Source organism: Heterocephalus glaber, unplaced genomic scaffold (assembly GCF_053883595.1).
Source record: "Heterocephalus glaber isolate CG9 unplaced genomic scaffold, H.glaber_assembly_v1.0 deba00001454, whole genome shotgun sequence".
NCBI classification, from domain to species: Eukaryota; Metazoa; Chordata; class Mammalia; order Rodentia; family Bathyergidae; genus Heterocephalus; species Heterocephalus glaber.
In genome coordinates, this window is record NW_028258303.1 from 17,981,030 (window position 1) to 18,004,226 (window position 23,197).

At 39.9% G+C, this 23,197-nt stretch overlaps 1 protein-coding gene across 4 annotated transcripts in view; it reads right to left on the reverse strand.

The window, feature by feature from the left end:
* The window catches only part of Rasgef1b (RasGEF domain family member 1B), a 598,312-nt gene extending 576,748 nt beyond the window's left edge, over positions 1 to 21,564 (reverse strand). The window contains exon 1 of one of the 4 annotated variants that reach the window (XM_021260972.2): positions 21,298 to 21,564. In XM_021260972.2, the coding sequence (XP_021116631.1) occupies positions 21,298 to 21,366 (69 nt within the window). In that variant the 5' untranslated portion in view covers positions 21,367 to 21,564. The remainder of the gene's footprint in view (positions 1 to 21,297) is intronic. The other 3 variants (XM_021260973.2, XM_087215906.1, XM_087215905.1) reach the window with 3 other exon arrangements.
* Between the last annotated feature and the right edge of the window lie 1,633 nt (positions 21,565 to 23,197).

Sequence of the window (23,197 nt, forward strand, 5' to 3'; positions counted from 1 at the left end):
CTATATGCAAACCTAAATAGAAAAGAATTAGCACCATATCCCCACCCAATATATAGTAATACTCCCAGTGCATAAGCCATCTGAACTCCTTTCCTTGTGCCTGAAATACTACAGGAACATTTATTGTCCTTTCATTTACTCATTTGTAAAACATTTACTGTTTTCCCTGTTCACCATCTAAAGCGGCAGAAAAGATTGAAAAAGAAATGTAAGTTTTCACCTTTGACTTCAAGGGCTTACATTTTAACTGAAGAAGTTATTTACATAGTAGGTCCTCCTAACAGATGATTGAAGCAGAAATTTTCACCATTTATTTTTCAATTTAGATATAGTCTCTCTCCCATCTCCATTGCATCAGGTTGTTACAATCCTAAGGGCAGAAATATTGACACACCCTATGTAACAACTACTCCAATTCTCAGGGTAGACACACCATATATGCAACAGAAAATCAAATGTTTTTCTGAAGAGTGAAGAGATCAATTCCCTGAAAGAGAAAGGAAAATATTCAGGGATTGGGATTCTTTTTTGAGTGTTTGTATATTCCATCACTCAGCACAAGTATAAATTATATTTTCTAAAATGAAAAACACTATGCAGCAAAAAATGTTTCTTATGAAGAAATAAATTTTAAAAGTGTTGACATCTTCATAACATTGTTCTGTTTGACTAAGCTGATGTGACAGGTGATTTAGTGTGAACTGAAATTCCTCACTTGCACTTAATTTCCTGTTTAGAAAACAAATCAAAACTAACACCAACCTGTCTAGTTAACTACAAGCTGACCACTAAAAATCAAACCCATTTATTTTGCTTAATAGGAATTAAACTTAACCACTTTATACCACTAGCTTTAGAGTCACAAGTCATGGAACAAGATCCAGCTTTGCGACACACTAGTTGTTGTGGTCTGAATGTTTAATCCTCCACTCCCCCAACCTGCCTAATTCATATGCTGAAATTCTCACCCCTAAAGTGATGACAGTAATGGAAGATGGGACTTTGGAGGTGGCAATTCAGTCATCAGATTCATGCCCTAAGAGACCCTTGATCCCTTCTATCACATGAGGATAGGAAAGGTGGCTGTGTGAGAAGACAGACTGAACTGGCAGGTGCCTTACTCTTAGACTTTCCAACCTTCAGAATGGAAAGAAATAAATGTCTGCTGTTTATAGACTGCCCAGTCCCTGATATTTTATCATAGCAACTCAATTAGCCTAAGACACTATTCGCTGATCTTGGGCAGCTCATCTAACTTCAGTAAGACTCAGATTCCTCACCTGCCAGCTAGGAAGTTGAGATACAATGCTCTTTGTACCCCACTCCATCTCTCAAGGCTCTACAGTTTTAGGAATGTCATTCAACCCAAATGAAATTCCATTTAACCACAAATTATAAGCAACACAGTTACATCATTACATTTCATTCTTGTAAATTCATCCACTGTTTGCTTTGCTTGTTTGTTTGTTTGTTTGTTTGTTTGTTTTAGAGAGGGTCTCCCTAAGTCACTAAATTGCCCAGGATGGGCTCAAACTTGTGATCTTCCTATCTCAGCTTCCCAAGCTGTTGGGATTACAGGCATGTGTCACTATTCCCAGTTTAGGCACTCAGCATTTTTATGAATTGGTAAATTTGTTTGCAAATTAGTTATTCAGGTGTTAACTTTGATCTTACAAAAGGAAACTGCTTCTGTTCTATCATTCTCTATATCCTCTATCATTCAGGATTCTAGTTGAAAACAGGTGACATATTCAAACCAGATAATTTAAGGAAAGTTAAAAATAAAACCTTGTTTACGAAGATGTAGGAAAATCAACAGGCACAGTGCTTTATCTCAGGGCTAATAACCTGCCCAACCGTCACCCCAAAAGTAGACTGAAAAGAGTAAGGCACAGGACACTGGAGACAGAGGCTGTGTGGAAAGGGCCATCTTACAGGAGTTATTTTCTCACATAGAGGGACAGAGGTGAGCCTGCAGGTAGGAATTTAGGGTAATAAATGTCTTATCTTTAAATGTCCCCTCCTTCCAATCTCTCACTAAGGCTCCTATTGGCCAAATCCCATAGAAGCTTCAGCCAAGAGAACCTTATTGATGTATTTCCTAGAGCCCATGGTGGAAAAAGGTCAAGTACTGGAGAGGTAACAGAACATCTAACGATCTTCCTCCCTCTACTTTGAAGTAAGCCAGATTCTCAGAGTTATACTAGTTCTCTTTTGCCTGAAGCTTGTTGAATGGTGTCATGAGCACAAAGTGCTTGTCCAGTGGGCTCATGTCACACACTAGATCCCTTCTAAATTTTGATATGTATTTAATGTCCAAATATTCTTCACTCTAAAATCAAGGACCTATTAGAACTCTTGAATGTAGTCATCCAGGATAATTTTAGACCTCTAGGGTATTTCACAAAGGATGTAAGCAAACCAATTGCTTAAATTGGAAGAAATATCAATGTTAGTAAAGATTGATTTTCTATACTCTTTCTCTCTAATTAGTTGCTTTGGACATCAGTGGGTTGCACACAAAAAAAGCTGTAATGATTTTTCTGATTAAGTAGCTCTTGCGAAGCAAAAAGGCTGAAGCATAGCATTATTAACTCTTTGAAGAGCTATGCATGGAGAACCACAGCAAGCTGTAGATGTGCTTAAGGGAATAACAGAATTCAAGCAGACAACAGGAGGGACTCCAAAAGGAGGGCTTAATTTAATCCTTCAGTCTAGAAAAAGTCAAGGAACATATCCACCAATGTAGAAAGAAATATTACTAATTGCACACTTGCTACCATGTGCCAGGCACTAATGCTTACATATCATATTTCATTTAATCTGCATGACAGCCCAATGAGATTTTTTTTATTTAGAGCACTTTATATACAAGAATAGTAATTTGTCTGAGGCATTACTGAAAAAAACCTCAAAAAATCCAATAAAGAGCATAGTTTTTAAAAGGTTTTATAACTGCATGCAATCTCAGACATAATCCCACTGCTTTACTGTTTTTGATCATTATTGTCCCTAGGAAAGTAGTAGGACACAAATGATAATGTGTTCTGCCTATTTATAACATGAATTTGGAAAAGCATGATTTCTTCTAAAATGGACTCTTTTCGAAAAATATTTTAAGTGGTGCAAAAGCACTTGGAACATGTTAGGAAGAATAAGCTCATGAAATCTTTACCCTGAACAGGCATAGTGGTTTTCTACCACACCTCACTTCAGAATGAGCCTTTACTTTTGTGTTTAGAAAAAAACTCAAAAAATTAGACACCTCCCCCAAAATTAAAGGCCCAGTCAAAATGTAGGCAATTGAAATGAACAGATGCATCTCAAAAGTAGAAGTATGAATAGCCAATAGGTATATGAAAAAAAATTCAGCATATTTGACTGCTAGAGAAATGCAAATCAAAACAATACTGAGATTCCATCTTACTCCTAAAGAATGGCTGTCATTGAGAACTCACAAAAAAAAAGTTGGTGAAGTCATGGGGATATAGAAGGAACCCTCTATATTGTTGGTGGGAATGTAAGCAAGTCCAAACATTATGGAAATCAATATGGAGATTTCTCAAACAAAAAAACTAAGAATATAAATTGCATTTGACTGACCTCTATCTCTTCCAAGTTTCTTTCCAAAGGAGTGAAAAACATCATACTACAGTAATCCATGCATACTCATGTTTAAACCAGCACTATTCACAAGAACTAAATTATGCAAGCAACCTATATGCCCATCAAGACATGCATAAAGAAAATGTGATATGGCTGAGGATTTAGCTCAGGGGCATTGCGCCTGCCTGGCAAGTGCAAGGTCCTGAGTTTGATCCCCGGTAATAAAAAAAAAGAAAATGTGATATATGTACAGAATGGAGTACTACTCTGTCATAAAGAAGGAAAAATTTGAGTCATTTATAGAAAAAAATGAGGCATCTTGAGTCCATAATGCTAAGTGAAATAACAAAAAGTTAAATATTCCATGACTTCTCTTATATGAAAAACTCAAAGTGTAAATAATTTAAAGAGCAAAATAATGCCGGGGGAAGGGCACATAGGTAATGTGGGAAAAAATAAGAACTAAGATACATCATGTTCAGGTACAAACACCCAATGATAAATGTAAATGTATTGTATACCTAAAATGTACCAATTAATACATAAATTTTTTAAAAGAGCAAAATAAAAAAACAGATAACAGGAAATAGGGAGGTAGACATTGTGGTGGTGGGAAGTAGATTTGAGGATGGAGAAGACAGGATGGGAAAGGGAAAGATAAAGTGAAACAGATCAAGATTATATATATATATATATATATATATATATATATATATATATATATTTCTCACAATGAATGTGCTTGTTGTATATTGCAAACATATACTAAGAAAATTATTTTTAAAAAAGAATCAAGCTTCCTCAGGTAAACTTGGGGCAGAGACCATGTCTTGTTCCTTTTGTATTCCTTATAGCACCAAGCACACATATAGGACACACAGGTGGAGTTAAATACTTGTTCAATAAATAATCAGCCTAGCACAATATGTAGTGAGCAAGAGACTTCAATAATAAAAGCAAACATTGGTTTGTGTGCACAGAAAAAAGAAATCAAATCAATCTTCTATCACAGCTAGTGATATGGAATCTAATTTGGTCTTCATGTGGGCCAAGGGCAAAGTATATGTTGTAAGTGCCTTCTCGTGGGCCTTTCCTGCTTTCCAGAAAAAAAATTAAAACAGGAGGAGGAGCCAACCTAAAATGTAAATCAAGCCCAACCATGAAGTAGAAAATAAGAGAAACAAATAATAATAAACTAATAACAAGTGCCAGGGTAAATATGAAAACCTAAACTTTAGAAGATAATCATCAGTGGGGCATCTCAGTGGGTAAAATATACCCATTCCATACTTCTCTAATGAAATTATGCATTTTAGAATAATGATAGCTGGCTGTGCATCACAGTAGCTATGTTTAGGTGATACAGGAAACAATCTTTGTGTTCACCCACTTGATATGATGAATGGCCAGGTGTGTGCACATGTGCAAAAGTGTCAAATTGAGATTTTTTTTTTTTTTTTACCCATATAATGCTCCATGTAACATTTTGTATCCCTGGGCATCATGGGGGGTAAAACACACCCATACCATACTTTTGTAATGTAAATATGTACTTTACCCTAATGGAAGCTGGGTGTGACTCACAGCAGCTGCATCTGGGGAAAACAGGAACCCATCTGTGTATTCATCCATTCGGCAGGTGAAGGGCAAGGAATGTACAGGAGCTCCAAAGCAGTAACAGGTGAGTCTTATCCCTGAAATGCTCGTTGCTAAATTTCTGTGCATTTAGGATTTTTAAAAAATGTTTTCTTTTGATTTTTCTTGTAGAATCAGCCCAGTTCAGTATATTGCCACATGAAAAACCAGATTTGCAAGTTTGAGAGGAGATCGAAAATGAGTCATCATGTGACTCATGCACCAATAATGATGATGATTTTGACACTGGCCACTTGAACCAAAGTTCCTGTGATAGTGAAAGAGAGCAAGAATCAACTGATATAGACACAGAAAATGAAGACCTCCTTGATTCAGATGAGGAAAAAAACAGCAATGTTGAGTACATATTGAACTGGTCCAAATACAAAAAAATGGTCACACATGCTTGAAAGATCCAATGTTAGAACTAGCTTTGAAAATATAAATAGGTTTTTGGCAGGGGTGAAACCTCTGGAAGGAATGCCAGCACTCCAATTCAATGTTGGAAGTTGTTTGTAACAGACAATATGCTACAAATGTTGTGAAATGCACAAATTATGAAATAAAAGTAAAATGTTCTGTATGTACTGATAGTCATACTTGAAAATGTGTTTATCATGACACCTTGATATCTGAACTGAAAGCATTCACAGGTCTGCTGTACTTAGCAGGGCTTTCTCATGGTAATTAAAGGAATGTAAAAGACTTATGGAGAAGTGAAGAGTGTAGGCTTGAGGTTTGTAGAGTAAGAATGACACTGAGAAGATTTGGTTGCCTTCAAAATTGTCTGAGGTTTGATGACAACACCACCCACCAAGAGAGAAAAAGATCCTGTAATCTGCTACTATCCACTCATTGTTTGAGAGCTTTGTTTCAAAATATCAAGCAATTGCATTGGTGGTATAGTGGTGAGCATAGCTGCCTTCCAAAATATCAAGCAATTTACACACCATCTGAATACATGACTTTTGATGAACAGCCTGCACTATTTCATGGTCACTGCAGCTTAAGGAGTGTTTGTCAAATAATAAAATATAGTATAGTATAGTTTAAAATATAGTATAAAAATATATGCCCTGGGAAATGTGAAGACATATTATACTTTCAATTTAGAAATTTATCCTGGAACTCAACCACCAGGTATTTATTCATTCAGTAATAAACCAAATGATGTTGTAAACAGACTTGTTGCTCCTATCTCCCAAATTAACTGGAATGTGATATTTGACAATTAGTTTATCAGTTACCCATTGATGTTACATTTGCTAACAGAGCACAAGTTAACCAGCATAGAAACTATGGACAAGAACAAAGCAGAAATTCCTAATGAAATGTTTCAAGTTCAAAATAGAGAATTGTATAGTATAATCTTTGGATTTCAAAGAGACATAATATTGGCCTTCACAAATGGCAAAGAAAAACAAAGTGGTGCTGCTGATGTCAATATTGCCAATATGAGGTCAATATGCCAATATGTCAATATGATGGCATGATTAACAGAGAAAACTTGACAAAAATGAAGCCAGAGATCATAACTTTTTACAACAAAACCAAAGGCAGAGTACATGTTGTTGATGAGTTGATGATGTCACTCAAAACACAAAGCATTGGCCAATGATTGTGTTTTACTCAACCCTAAATATGTGTGGTATAAATACTTTCATGGTTTACAAAGAAAATAACAAAGGCAAAATATCACACAGAAATTTTCTTAGAGGATTGAGACTGGAACTGATAAAAGATCACTTACAACAGAGGAATAATGAAGTGTTTCTGCCCAAGGAACTATATGAAAAATAATTCTGGAGCAGACTAGTAAGTTGAGAGTTGAACAGGCAGGTGGAACATCACAAAGACCTACTACAAAAATAGAAAAACCAAAAAGATGTCAACTGTGTCCTAAAAAAAGGACAGGAAAACAAAACATACGTGCTATCAGGGTAAGGAATACGTCTGCATGGAACTTTCGTAACTCCTGTGTGAAGACTGCCTTGGGTGTGACAATTGAAGCAAAGATTATTTCTGTGGTAGACTTTTGTTTGTATTTTCATTGCAGTTCACATTGGTATTTATTTCTGATGTTATCTTTTAGGTTTTGTAAGCAAGTAAACAGCTTATGTAAAAATGTCTATTCTAAGCACTCATTACATATTTGATATTTTATTTTATTGGTATCTTATTTTCCTGCTAAGTACACATTGTATAATATAGTAAGAAGCTCCTGACAAAAAAGGAAGGCAAGAGAGGTGACCAGAACAGCCTGCCACACAGGAAAGGAAAGCTAAGCACATGTGCTGGCAGTGTAAGCTAGACTTGTGTATGAAATATGCAGTTGTCATGTGTGAAGACTGCCTTAGGTGTGATAACTGAAGTAAAGATTTTGTTTTAGAGTTCTATTGGTATTTTCATTCTAGTTCATATAGGAATTTATTTCTGTTGTTATCTTTCAGACTTTGTAAACAAAAAAGTTGAAATATTTGATGCTTACTTATAAATATTCAATAATTAAAAATTTAATACTTTATTTTTTGATATTTTTCCTATTAAGTACACATTGTTAATATAATAAAACTCATTAAATTAAAATTAATAATTCATCAATACTTCTAAAAAAAATCATGGGTTTTATACACCCACCATGATGCTTCCTTTTTTAAATTTATTTATTTATTTATTTTTTTGGTACTTGGGATAAAACTCAGGACCTTGTGCTTGTGAGGCAGGAAGCAGAACCACTGAGCTAAATCCCTGGTCCACAATGCTTCTTTAATCCAAAACTGCCATGATGCACTATTAAAGGGCAGCCTTAGATAGTGGAAAGGGAACTGCCACACCTTTGCAGATGTTGGAGTCATCATTGGCATGTGTAATGTACATGAGTCATCACTGGCATGAGTAATGTACATGAGTCTCAGATGTCTCCTTACACTGTGAAGGACAGCAGAGTTAACTCCTAGGTTGCCCTAGAAACAATGAGAAAACTTGGGAATAGAAATCCCACCCCATCATATGATTTACCTCTCTGAAACTCAGCTTCTAAATCTATCAGATGGGCATGATAATGGTAATGTTTCAAAAGATATCAGGAGGATTTGGTTAAAGAGCTTCAAAATCCACAATGCTTGGTGCTATAAAAATCTGTTGATGATTCCCTTCCACTGATAATACTGTCAGCCACCAGCAGGACAGAAAAACCCATAACATAAAATCCTGGGCAATCACTCCAACCTGCTGCACCTTAGGAATGATTACTCTAGAGAGAAACAGAACTATTCTCTACCAGCTTGGGTACACTCCACCAGCAATATGAAGAACTCAAAAGGATAACATCTGGGATTTATGCTAATGCTGTAAGACAAAGTAGTTTTGGGAATAATTTTTGAAACAGATCATCAAAGCTGCTCCCATTTGTTCATATTCATCTGCAAGGCCAAAAATAGAAAGAATTAATAATGAGATTTTTCAGTTAAATAATAATATAGCATTTACATTTACCCTGCATTCTATTTGAGGTATATCCTCAGACTGTATTTGAGACCGATATTTTACATTATTGTACTACTTTATGATTTATAAGGTATTTCATATGAATGATTTCAATTGGCAACATTTTAAGAAAGCTATCTTCCCCCGGTACCAAAAAAAAAAAAAAAAAAAAAAAGAAGAAAGGTATCTTCTTTGTTTATTGTATATATTTAAGGTATACAACCTGATGTTTTCATATACATAGTGAAATTGTTAACTATAGTTAATCATACTAACATAGCTATTCTCTCACAGTTACCCTTACGTATGTATGTGTAGCAAGAGCACCTAAAAGCTCTCTATATACAATAAACTGTTACCGATAGTCCTCATGTTGTACATTAGCTCTCTAAATGTGTTCATCTTATTTTCATATTTACAACTTTTTATCTGTTGACCTGAATCACCCATTTTCTATCAACCACACTCCCACCCCTGGTAAGCATTATCCTATTAAAAAGGAAGACATAGAGAAAAAGTTGATAAATTATTTTTATTATCTACAACTCTGGTTGGACAATTTTAGATCCATATGGTTTCCTGATAATGGCTTGTGTCTAGATGTCCCCACAAAGCCTCATGCAGTCACAGATGGGGCTTTTTCAGAGGAAGCTGAATCTACAGTGTTTGACACTGGGATTGATTCACAGTGCAGTCCTAGGATTAAGGGTGCTAGGATTAAGGGTGTGAGTGCTGCCTGGCCTAGGGGCCAGTAGCTTGGATAAGATATAAGAGACAGAAAGAGGCTTGTCACTTGTAGTTGGTGGCTTGCTTGCTTTTGCTGTCTTCTGCCTACCAAGAACTCTTTCTCCTCCGTGATGCCCCTCTGCCAGGCTACCCTGCCTTGCAGCCAGCCACCTATAGACTGAAAACTCTACAGAATGTGAGCCAAATAAACCTTTCCTTCTTTTGCATGTGGATGTTGGGTATTTTGTCTCAGCAACAAGAAAAATGACTAACATTTCTCAATTCCTGGTTCCTTGGTTTTTCTACCTATAACCAGGGTAAAATAATTCCCTGTACGTAGTTTCTCTGTTTCTAATAAAATAACATATGTAATGTTCTTCCATAAATTCTGAAAAATTGTCATTATTGTGTATTATCCATCAACTCTTCTAAGTGAAATCATATTCCCTCATCACTATAGCCCACAGTGATACTGAACAAAGATACAGTCCAAAGTAAGGATGCCAAGGTCCCTGCATTTCTCTGCGAAGTTCTCTCACAAAAAAGAAGTCCATACAATGTGCAGAAAGAAGGAGCTACATTAACTAGGAACCCCAGAGGGTCTACCCAGCTGCTTGGACATACAAGCCTGGCACTGCACAAACAGACCCCTAAAAATCACAGGAGGCACCAGGAGGACTCACCCAGCCATCTGACTCACTCCACTCACAGCATCTGGGCATGAGAAAATCTTATTTCTCAAATCCCTCTTCCCTACCCCCGTCTTCCCCAGCCACACATACAAACAATCTGGACAGTCCATAAGGTAGAGCATAATTTTAGGGGTTTCCCCAGGGCCTAGCTGGAAGCTTTCCAATCATTTCTCTCTGGCCTGTGAAATCAGATGCACTATTTCTTTATACATGAGAAAAAATGACATCAGTTTCTATTTGCAGAGGGAGATAGAAAACATGAAAGCTCCACACAGCTATGTCACAGATTCATAGAAAGGAACTCCCTAAGCTGGAGGAGTGGAAGTGGGCAGAAGGGAAACTCAGAAGGAAAGCAGGGTCAACTTGTTAACCCAGGGGAAGCGCCCTGTGTGCCTGGTTTCATGTACACAACCACACTTATGCTTTTGGAGCCAAGCTGCTAAATAAAACTAGTGAGATTTCTGAATTCAGGTTAACTTCCAGTCACAATGTGATATAACCATCATGGTCATTCCAGGAGCAAATCACTGGGTGTCAGACAATCCATGTGTCTTTCTGTCTGTATGTAGCACTGTGTGTGTGTTTGACTTCTCTCTCCCACACCACCCTTCTCTTGCTAGATAACACATTTAACACATATGGAATTTGGTTAAAATGAACATCAAGAATAGGCTCATTAAGGGAACAAACTTGGGGGAGCAGGTCAGAGTTCACAATAGCCCTACCTCCAGCCTCTGGAAAACCCTGATTTGAGAATGGAATGGGAAAAAAGAGGACAAGATTATATGAACCAGTGTTGGGGACCCAAATATGTTTACAAAAGAGTCACCTTCCCACACCCAAGTTTCACTAGCCATAGAATCCCATTCCCATTCTGAAAACATCACATTCTCTTCTGAGGATCCCTTCTTCCTTTGGAATCAGTAGGTGATTTCTCTCTGAGTGGAATTATGTCACATGAGCTCCGGAACCAGTCCAGGCAGCACATGGACAGTGCTGGCCTCAGGGTGCCTGTGGCCTCCATTGCCCCAGCACCAACTTCCCATTCTGCTCTGCACAGGCCTAGAGCAAGCTTGCCTGTGTCACCAGATGTTAAGCTCTTTTTCACACACAGGGTAGCTAGGCTTAGGAGACAGAAGGAAAACAGGTCTTCAAACAATAGCTGCCTTACTCTTCTGCGATGCAGGATCCTAAATCCTCAGACCCTCCTTCTGGGTCTGACCTAGCAGCCCTCTCTGCAACTGGCCTTCTGTCACTGTCTCCCCTCCTCAGCACTGATAGAATTTTACTTGTGTTTGGTTCTCAGAAAGTGCCTTAATCTTGTGTAAATTTCTGGATCCAAACAGGCCCTAGGGGTTGTCACACTGAGGACATAGCCAAGTCCCAGCTCTAACCTAGTGACATGTATATATATATATATAGAGAGAGAGAGAGACATATATATATATATATATATATATATTCCTTTATATGTATATATAGAGAGATAGACAGATATAGATATAGATACATTACTATAGATATATTCCTATAGATATATTCCTGGGAGGTTTTTTAACACCACTTTATAATAACACTGCCTCTGTGTCCCCCACTTTCTAACTCCAGAGATAATTCTGATTCCCTGGACAGGAACTGCCTGGAGGATGTTGAGTGTGCTGTCATTCCTTGTAGGGAATAGCAGTAGACATAAAAGGGTACAAGTGTTTTTGAACTCTTAAACAAAAGTTTACTACACTTCTAGCAGCAACAGATTAACACTGAGCTTTGAACAAAGAACGAAATGGAATATCTGGCCCAATTACCCGTCAGATTTTTTTAAATACTTGCTATTCCCTTTCTCTGTACCTCCAATCACTGCACCCCAAACACATAGACACACTACACTAGAACTGTGTCAGTTTCAAAGAGCCAGCACAATTCTAGATTAGTACTAAAACTGAATTTTAAAAATTAAAACCATAGGATGTTGCACTGCTAGCTTAGTAAACAAATTATTGTGGCTGTTAGAATCACCAGCACTCAGCTAACTGCATTACAGATGCTCTCTCATTACCCTATACAGTAGGACTCATTGAACATTTACTTACAGAGGACCTTAAAGCTCAGGGGTGTTTATGACTAACACTGGTATATAAAGCTAAGTATGAAGATTCTTAGGAACAAGGTGAGTGACATTTGGACCTGTCATAGGCCTGGGTAGTTATGGGCATTGTGAGGACCAACTACTAAAACGAGGACGGGCTATTCAGGAAGTCAGTCATGTGTCTATGACTTCTTGAGGCTGACTCCCTACTCTGCTTTGTGTCCCCCACAGTTCTCCTCCTCCAGACAGGATGAATACAATATACCAGTCATCATGAGAAACTAGAAGAAATCAAGGACTTTATCTATAAGAATTTAGATGTGGTCCAAGAAAAAATTAAACTCCAGTCACCCTAAGGAGCCCATCCAAGCCTGTAGCCTTCCTAAGTGGTCTAAATCATGGTCAGATTAATTCCCACCATATAATTTCACAATCATATTCCAAACTGAATAACACCATTATGGAAAAGAAATGTCCATGAAATGCAACCTTAGGATCTTAAAAATTCAGGCTGGCAGCATAGTTGCTGAGTACACCAAGATACCTTTCAGTGAAAGACAAGAGGCTTATTTAGTGACCATTGGATTCAGAAGCCCAGATCTCTAGTCATAAATTCTCACTACTTCACCTTTCCTCTTTTACCTCTTTACCATTCACAGCACCCATAAAATTCATTCGCCAGCAGGTTCCTGCTTGCCAGGACACCTGCCCACTATCACCATAGGCTTCTCTCCATTGCAGTGTCAGTAATGGCAACTCACATCTGTGTAATGCTTGACACTTCAGAAAGGACTTTCAGATTTGTTACCACACTAGAACCTCACATCATCTCTGTGAGCAAAGCAAATTGAGCATTGATATTTTCATACTAGAGCATGGAAATGGACACTCAGAGAGGACAAGGGATTTCCTCCAATAGCATACAGCCAGGGAGAAGATGAGCCTGGCTTGAAATCCAGATCTTATTGCTCCTGCTCCAGGTTCTCTGCAATCCATAACACTGCCACTCTGGTTGTCAGATGCACGTGCCTCTCTGTGGAGACCCTCGCTTGACTTCTAGTCAAGTTCAAATAATCTCCATGAACATAGACTCCCATGCTTCCAGGAACCAACTGAGCTTCCAGGGGAGTAGGGCATCATTACTCCCTCTTCCCCACTGGAAATATGATAAGGAAGCCCCCTGGGCAAGCGTTCTTTGGAGTAAATTACTTTTAGAATAATCTAATCTAACTTCCAACCAGAATTCTTCACCATTGGCATGGAAAATAGAACTGATAAACAAAATCTTGACGTATGGCATGAATTTGCTTCACTTGACCTATATTCAGGGTACATGCTTGCAAATCAACTAAAAATAAAAAAAATACTCTGAATTTAATTATGTTGCAATCTATGTCTGAATTGCATTTAAGTGGCACTTCTAATTGCCACATTTTTCAAATACTGCCTCTGCCACAGCTATATGTAAAAGTACATTATCATCATTTGTACAACTGCAGCCCAAGTTAGCTGCAGTATACTTCCCATAGATTGCAGTGTATATCCCATAGATCAGCCAGTCCCTAAAGGATGTGGCTGTCACATTTCCATGAAATAAAATTAAATGGATCCAGAAATAAATTGCTTCCCAGATTCTGCTAAAACAGCACATAGAATGTTTTCAAAATTGATAAGCATTGACTGAACACCTATATTTTACTTAGCATTGTGGAGGATTCAGAAAAATATAAGGTATTTTCTAAGCTTGTTAAAGAAGATGGTTAAGTCAGATTATGGGGCTCAAGGTGAAAATTTATAAGAACAATTATCATTTTATACGTATTTGTCAACTACTACATTTCAGATACTATGTTAAGTATTTTATTTAAATTTTTTTATCCTCATAAGAACTCATTGATATAGCTAGTATTACTGTTCCAATTTTACAGAAAATAAAACTAAGTCACACAAAAAAAATTATTCAACTAAGGTCATACAGGTAAGAAGTGAGGGAACCAGGACTGGAGGTAAAATCTGACTTCCCAAACTGTATTCTGAGCCTCTCTGCTATTCCCAGGAAAGGATTCATGAAGAACTGGCTCTTCCCAATGGCCTTCAAGATCAGCACACTTTCGTTAGGAAGTCTGGAAGGAGCAGGCATGGGTCATATGAAAGGACTGACAGGTAGCATAAACACAGGCACAAGAGCAAGATTTTGTATTTAACATGTGAGGATCCCTGAAGAAAATCAATGGCAGGAAGTAAAACTGGCTAGGTAGGGTGAGATACTCAATAGAATATCTTAGAAATCATCTAGGAGAATTGAGAGACTCACCCCTATGAAATAGGAAGTCATGTAGACCTTGATATAGGAAGGTGAGGATGAAAGGACACTGCAGCATATACTAGCAGCATATCTGGGAAAAGTAAAGAAAGGGGAGGCTTAAGGGAAGAAAACCAGTTAGCAAAATCCTCTTTAGACCCTAACACTCCTTGTTTATGGTAGGGACTCCGAAAACATTTGTTAGATCAGTGAATGAGGAGTAGTGTGAGTAAAAAAGAAAGATATAACCCAAGAAAGCATGTGCAGGAGTCACTGACTGATGGTGAGTAGAAGAAAGCAGAAAGAAAGCATCTTAAAATGGTACTGAAGTGCTACTCTCATGAAAAGAAAGCAAGCTGGGTTTTCAGCTGACCATGGAGTTACTTGGAAAAGAGAAGGGAGTTTCAGGTGGACGCAGGAGGAATGATTGATGAGGCCTCCATTTCGGTGTGAAAATGTAAAGGCTTAGAGAAAACAATTTAGAAATATCAATATTTGAAGAAAGAGGCCTAAACTACTTTAAGACTGTCCAAAGGTGAAAAGCACTCATCACAAATTCAGATAAGTAAAAGTTATCATTTTTATGGACCACTTCAAAAGGTAGCTGTGTAGATAAAACTTTACTAATATAAATGTCACCACTGGACCTATTTTATGAAAGACATACAAAGTAAAAAAATTCATAACATACAAGAACAGCATTATGAATTGAAAAGAACTAAGCAAAAGGAAATGCATCAAAGAGTTAAGCTCCTAGGACATGCTGCCCACACTGGCCATTTGACAGATATGAAACACTAGCCTTTCCTTATCAAAATACAAAAAAGAAAAAAACCATGTAACAGTTTCTCAGCAAGAAGCCATTAGACAGATGTAATAATAATGGGACCAAATATTCCTATAAATAAAATGCGTGCATTTAGGACCCCATGCAGAGTTTAAAAGCAGTTAACACAAAAGGTAAGTAGAGTCGCTCCTGTGTACACAATGGTCCAGATGCGGTAGAGCAATCCATTTGGCCCTCAGACAAAAAATTGCAAATTTACAAGACAAACCCAGTATCCATTAGCTTAAAATTCAAATGATCTTCATGGAAAGCCCAGCTGTGGCAATGGGAGCTATTATTCTCAAAGTGAACTCCTATGATCATTCACCAACATCCAATCATAGGAGCTACAGCCACACTTGTCCAAGTTGTTTGCTTTCAAAACAGCCTTGACCACGTGGTTCATTCGGGACAGGCTTGAAGGCCAGCAGAATGACCAAGTGGGTGAGGTGCTACAAGGTTCCTCAAACAAAGGAGCTCAACAAATCACTGTAGGGGACAAAACCAAAGTCTCTAATAGACAAATCAGAGGCACAGAGAAGGGGGAAAACTGCTTGAAGATACAACTTCCTTAAAGAAAGAAGGAATAAAGTCAACTGAAATATAAAATTTCAGTGACCCACAAAGTGTGGCCCTAGGAGTCAGTCTAACCAGTTAGTCATCAGTGAGTACTAAGAAAGAAATAGACTAAAATTTAGGCACATTGTTTAAAATAATTTTTTTAAGTCATAAAATATGATCAGGTAACATGCCAACCCTCTTCCTTAAATGTCACCCAACTTAGAAATAGTTATTTATCATATGTTATTTGGTAAGTTGTTGTTTGAAAGACTGAAAACATTTTCTCTCAAAGAATAATGTTATTCATGGTAACTAGCTTCTCAAGATAGACTATAAGAACCCTGTTATGTATAGCGTAATAATACATAAATATAGTCCTGGGATAATGGGATAATATAAATTGTTTTGTAAAAATAGAATCTTATTATCCTATAGAGCAGTGCTTTTCAAATTGTGGGTTACAACCCATGAAATCAATTTGCAGGTCTTTACCAGTTTATTTTTTAATGGAATGAAAGAAATGGGATGGAAAGGAAAGAATTGCAATGATCAGAGTATATCCCACATTATAAGGAAAAGTATTATTCTTGGGACTTAATTTCCATGTTATATATATAAATAGCTAAGTACATCAAGGATTGCAATGCAAAATATTTTTTTTACTGTGGATCACAGTCAAAGCAGTTTGAGCATCTCTTAGCAAGGCTCCCATGGGGTGTTTAGGACAAAGAATGCTAGTACTTGCCAAATGAATGTATGACTGAATGAATTTGTGAACACATAAAGAAATTTATTCATAAATAGGATGCTTGTCATCCCCACACTAGTAAGACAGTGGGACAGAGTTGGTTCAGCTGCAGTTCCGTATGGGTGGCCTCCTTGCCCTAGGAGAGGATCTCGGGCAGGACAGAAACTATAAAGACAGAAGGACAGAGACAAGAGTTTCGCATGTGATTTGGTTTGGATTCTAGAAACTGGGTTTCATAGATGGGGGTTGGCTAAAGTAAGATTGTTTCATTTTTTTTTACAAAAATACAGAATGCCTAGTTAATTCTGAAATTCAGATGAACAACAAGTAATTTAATGACAAAGAAAATTATGAACCTTCAGAGCTGGAAAATCAATTTGATTCATCAGACATTTATTTGTTGGAAAACAATGTACAAAAAATCCTGGGTGCTATGGAAGGGGAAAAAAATGCATGGTTCCTGACGTGGAAGAGGTCAGACACATGCAACAGTTTCAATAATAAACATGAATTGAACATTAGTTTACAGGCATTACTTCATTTAACCCTCACTTCTTACCTTGAGTACTACTATTACCCCTTAAAAATATAACTGAAGCATAAAGAAGTTCAAAGAGGAAGTTGTCCTAGGTCTTTGGAAAACACACACACAAATAATAGTCAATAGGCTGAGGTAAGAGGGCTGGATATTGTCAAGGATTGGACCTGGGGATAAGATCTGAGCTTATCCTTGAAGGCAGATCAAACTTCAACAGGTGAGTATTACAGGAAGGATGTTCCAGGCAGTGGAAGAGCTTGGAGGTGAGAGGACATGACCAAGAAACAGGAATGGATGAAAATTGCTGGAATACTAAGAATATAGTAGGAGGAAGGAAAGTTTAGGGAAGAACACTAGACAGTGACCACACTGCAGAGGAGATCTGTGTACACTGTGGAATCTGCCTGTGATGGAAAACCACCAAAAATCTGGGCTAAGTAAATTGAGACCATACTGAGTTGGGCTCTTAGATGATTTTGGCAAGAATGCAAAAGGTGGAGTGGATGAGGCCAACATTAGAGGCCAGGAAACCAGGTAAGTCAGTGCAGATGGCTGGCAAAGCACTGTGGCAAGGTCTGTGTAGAATCTCCTTCCCAGATCAGACCCTGAGTAGGTAAGTGATGTTGCACAATTCATAGAATCATTATGAGCATTGGCTTCCTCATTTATAAAAGAAGAATAACAGTATTACTTAGCTTATAGGATCATTGGGGGGATAAAACAAGAAAGCACACAATGCTAAAAAAAATAGAAGCTATCCTGTAAATGCCACTGCAACTGAAACTGAACTTTTCTTTCACAATGACTCTCGAGTCCCATCAGCTTTTTTTTTTTTTTATACCAAGTATCAAACTCGGGACCTTGCACTTGTGAGGCAGGCGCCAGAACCACTGAGCTAAATCCACGGCCCATCCCATCAGCTTTTGATTGAACATCTCTGGGAGTAAGAAACTCATGTTATCCACCAATAATATAATGAGACCAATGAGAGAACAAGGATTGATCTTTCCTTCTTCCACAAAAGACAAAACAAAGCAAACCCCGGTAAAGTAAGTTAGCCAGAGCTGGAAAAACTCACATTAAAACAAACTCGGTTTGCATATTCACTTAAGAACATACTTCTAGAGATCTTAAGCAAATTCCTTAACCTTAGTTTTCCCATCTGTAAAACATGGTTGCCTGAGATTGTATCATGAGATTATCAGAAGGATAGCTGAGATCATGTATATTATGTCCGTAGAACAAAGCCTAGACCAAAGTAAGTGATAACTGTCAGTTATCGTGTATTATGTATAGATTAAAATAAAGTCATAATTGCTGTTAGGTAGCAACACTGGTGGAGACAGAAAACAGACCTAGTAGGTCGGCAAAATTGTTCTCAGACTTGGTTTGCAAACTTAAATGCTAAGAAGAAATAAAGTAAAGGGTTACAAAATGACCATTAAGAAACCCTGTTTCTACACCTCTGTCCTTAGCCTCTGAATATGATGTGGATGGCATACATTGGTGCTGGCTTCCATTTTTGTCCCCATGTTCACTATAACCTCTCATTCATCTCCCTGCATTCAGGACACAGGTGGGGCCTCCTCTGTGCACACCTAAATGGGCCTGCAGGGCATGCAATTACATCTTTGGCTACATTCTAGCCAAAATGAAAACAAAGGCCATTCATTATGAAAATGTCCATCTCTTCCCCTGATTTCTCTGAAACTTAAAAAAAAAAAAACTCCAAAATTAGAACATTTGGTGCAAAGAAAAAGCTGCCTAACATTTTCCCAGTGTTCTAAAACTACCATTTTTAGGAAATAAACATTTAGAAAAGTTTGAGAATATCATTCCTACACATTTCTCTATCTCACAGATGTAGGGAGCTGGATGATAGCCTTCTCACTCACAGGCAAGAGTGTGCTGAAGGGGCTCTTACCTGAAAAGTAAGCATTCTCCAAGCACATTCCTGACTCAGTTCTTTATCTCTTTGGAGATTGATTTTCCCCAAAAGTAGGAAAGGGATGATCACTTAACCTCTCCAGCAACAGTGATTAAACATGATACTTAGCTGGGCGTGGTGACACATGCCTATAATCCCAATACTCTTGGAGACTGAGATAGTTGGAGTCCGGGCAGGGCAATTCAGTAACTCAATGAGACCCTGCCTCAAAATAAAAAATAAAATCCTAGGGATGTGGCTCAGGGAAGGTCCTAGGTTCAACCCACAAAACCACCAAAAAAAAGTCACCTGAGTGGAGTGTTTTAGGTCAACTCAACCAACGCTAAACCAACCATTTGTCAAAAGATGGAAAGAACAGATGCTACAAGTAGCTCCTGCCTCTCTCCAGATTGGTGGAAAACAACACAAACCAAGACAGGAGGAGCTACCAAGGACTGAGGGAATTTCCTTCCACTGGAACTCTTCATAGACAAATAGTCACTCTGTTAGGTATTTTTCTAATTGCCTAAATATGTCTATAGTTAGTTTCTGTAGGCTCCCAGGAACAACTGGGAACCAATCATTCTTTAAAAGTCAAGGTGAGACATATATTGGCTGGAGGATAAAACAAGTAGGAATATACAACCAAAAGGCAGTGTGAATAATCAAAATTATTCAGCATGGGTTTTGGTAATTCTTTCTGAAAAGAGAAGAAAAGTAAAGAAAAAAACCAATTTTATAGTATCTCAGACTTCATAAAGACCCCCAAATTTTGCCAAACATTTCATGGAGAAGCAAATGGGCTTCTCACACTGCATACCAAGGGAGAGTGCTAATTTTCACTGCATGCCTGGAAAACTTTACTTTTCTGCTCTCTGCATTTTATAGATTTCAGGCTACCAGGGGCCCAGGCATCTCAGCTCGGTTGTTCCCACTCCCCTCTTATTTTCCAAGCTCCTCCTGATCATCTACCACTGGGGTCTCCCTGCTTCGAAACCACTTTGTCACACAGCACAGATTATAGGTTGGACAATTCAAGCTCCAAAATCAAAGGAATATTTTCATATAACCTAAGAAGGTAAGGACACCCAAGGCTGTCCAAGGTGAGGAAGGACTCATAAGCATTGAGGGAGCATACTAAGACCTTGGAACCTGAAGAGATGTCTTGAAGGACAACGCCTGGGTCCCTCAGAGAAGAGACTGGCCATCTGGAAACTGTTTGGCCATCAGGAAACTGCTGTCAAGGAGGGTTGGGGCAGAAAGGGATAGCTCTGAGGCCTGGGGGGAATCTGAGGCCCTATCTCTGCTGTGAGGAGCACACCCACACAGACCTCAGAGCTGGTTCACCTGACCACAGCCACGGCCCTCTCTAGTCCAGGCCTGGTTCTTGGGCCATCTGAGAGGGTGGGAAGGATAGCTGGAGACAAAGAACACTGTGTTCTGGCAGTAGGGATTTGGGGATCACCATGTGAAGCTCTCTCTACTGCGTGCCAACACAGGTTTCATGTGAAACCATGGAAGCCACTGATCCCCCAGGAGGAGGAGGAAGCCTGTCAGCCTCTCCCAAGCCCTCCTCCCAGAGATGCTTACTGCAGCGCCCTCGCCATACCAGAAGGTGTGAGCAGTCAGAGGTACCTGCCCAGAGCTGCTGTGTTCAGTGAATGTGGCAAGCCCTTTTCTAACCTGCTCACGCCCAGTGAAGAAGAAAGGAGTTGACTTCCACTCGAGCGAGCGCGGAGTCCACATTGCCCTGGAGCCTGGGGGAGGGGCGGGGGGGCGGTGTTAGAGTCTGCAAGAAGGGAGAGAGGAACCTTTTGGCAGAAAGCGACTTCCGTTCATCACCTCTCACACTAATTTAAGGGGAAAACCCAAGTAGGCACTGAAGAGGGACTGCAGCAGGCTGCGCCTCGCATATCCGTGCCATTTGGGTAAAGACCAACTCTCGCAAAACTCGTCCAGACTGACAGGAAGCGCGCTCATCTGTCAACTAGGGAAGAAACAACAAAAAAGACGCAGGGAGGACCAGGGAGACTGGGGGCTTCGGTGCTCTGCGCGCCCTCGCCACCCTCTCCCCGCTGTGCCGGAGCCCAGGTGCAGTCCCGGAGGGGCCCGGACACCTGTCCCCGGGGTCCCCCGGCCACCGCGGGCCACGCCCTCCACCTACCTCCAGCGCGGGCGAGGCGCCCTTGCCCGGCAGCGCGCAGCCCAGCAGCTCAGCGAGAAACTTTGCCATAGACAGCGGCGAGGCCGGCTCCGCGCTCCAGCCCGGCCGCGGCCGCCCGGCCCTGCCAGCCCTGTAGCAGTCGCCGCGAGGCGGGGAGGGAGGGGCCGCAGAGGGGGCGGGGAGGCGCGCGGCGTGGGGACGCTGGGGACCGGAGCCCCGCGGAGGACACGGGGACACGCGGGAAGGGGACGCTAGGTCCGCCCGGTGACCCCGCCCGAGCCTCCCGCTCGTCTCCCGCCGCTCGCGCCAGCCCCGCCCTTCCCTGGGGATCGCCGGGGTGGGGGTGGGACCCCGCTCCTGCGCCCACAGCCACCCTGGGGCAGCCACAGTGAGGCTCCAGCCAGCCAGAAAGGTGACTTTGTAGTCACGGAACCAGTTGTCACAGCTCCCTCCGAGGCCTCGGTTCCAGCCTGGACAGCCAAGGATGGGCAAGGCCAGGCCCTGACCCAGACAGTCCGGCCCTGCTCCTCTTCCCACACCTGTCAGCTGTCTCCTAAGCAGGAGAAGGCCCCAGGGACACAAGACCTCGACTGCGTATTTCTTTGCACCCTCGGGGCTGTAACATTCCTAAGCTTAGTGTGCAAAGGAATGACCTGTAGGGCCGGCTTAAAATAAGAGGCCTGAGCCCCAGGTTGCTTCAGGAGGTTTGGGGCACCCCGGGATCTGCCTTAGTATTTAGACACCCCAGGAGACCCTCTGCCCCAGGGGCGGGCGGTGACCAGGGTGTAATTGAAGAAACACTGCACTACAGTGGAAGGTGAGCGCACAGGACAGCAGTAAAAGCACTAGATTCAGTGACAGGAAGGACCCAAGAGAAAGTTTAGTCAAATCACCTAATTTTATACTCAGAGACAGAACTGGAAAAGTCTTCATTACTCCATCAAAGCACACCATGTTAGCAACACAGAAGGCATAGAGTAGGTGCTCAATAAATGCTTGTTGGACAAATAGAAAATGGGGGAGGAGAATGAATGTCTGGGTCCAGATTTACTGATTTTCATTCTGGAATTCTAACTGGTGCAGCAAAAACACTATGCATTTAGGGGATAAAAGTGGAAGGAAAAGCCCTAAACTATGTGAGTTTGAATGTATCATCTCAGTACTTCTCAAAAATTTCAGTCAAGTTTTACGATAAAGAGATTATCAAGTGCATAATGCATAAAAAAGCATGAAGTTTTCTGAGCATGGTGACATGTGTCTAAATCCCAGCACTCTGGAGAAACTCAAATTTGAGGCCTGCTGGGCAACCTAATGAGATTTTGTCTCAAAATAATAATAATGATGATGATGATGATGATGATAATGGTAATAATAATAATGATAATGGTGGTGGTGGTGGTGGTGCCAGGTGTGGTGGCACATGCCTGTAATACCAACACCCTGAGGCAAGAGGGTCATAAGTTTGAACCCAACCTGGACAACTTAGTGACTTAGCAAGACTTTGTCTCAAAAAAGAAAAGAAATTTTTGTTTTGTTTTGTTTAATTTTAAGGCTGGGAATATATCTTAGTGCAAAGACTCCTGGGATCATTCCCCCAAAGCACACTTTTTTAAAAAAGCATACCTTTATTTTAAATCTCTGATTTTTGTCTTTTTCATTCTAGTCCATGAAATACTCAGGTTTGTTGTAAAATAAAGGGCCTTCCCTGTGAGTAAAATTCATGCTCCAAGTGGACATCTTTGGGGGGGGGGAGTCCCAGAACCTCTGGCCACAGCATCAGGTGACTCCTCAACAGCAAAATGGAGAAATATGATGGCCAAGTGCATCCTGGGCTGTGCTAGAAAGAAAAGGAACAGGGTATGTAATAACACCTACTGATGTCTCAGGCACCATGGTAACT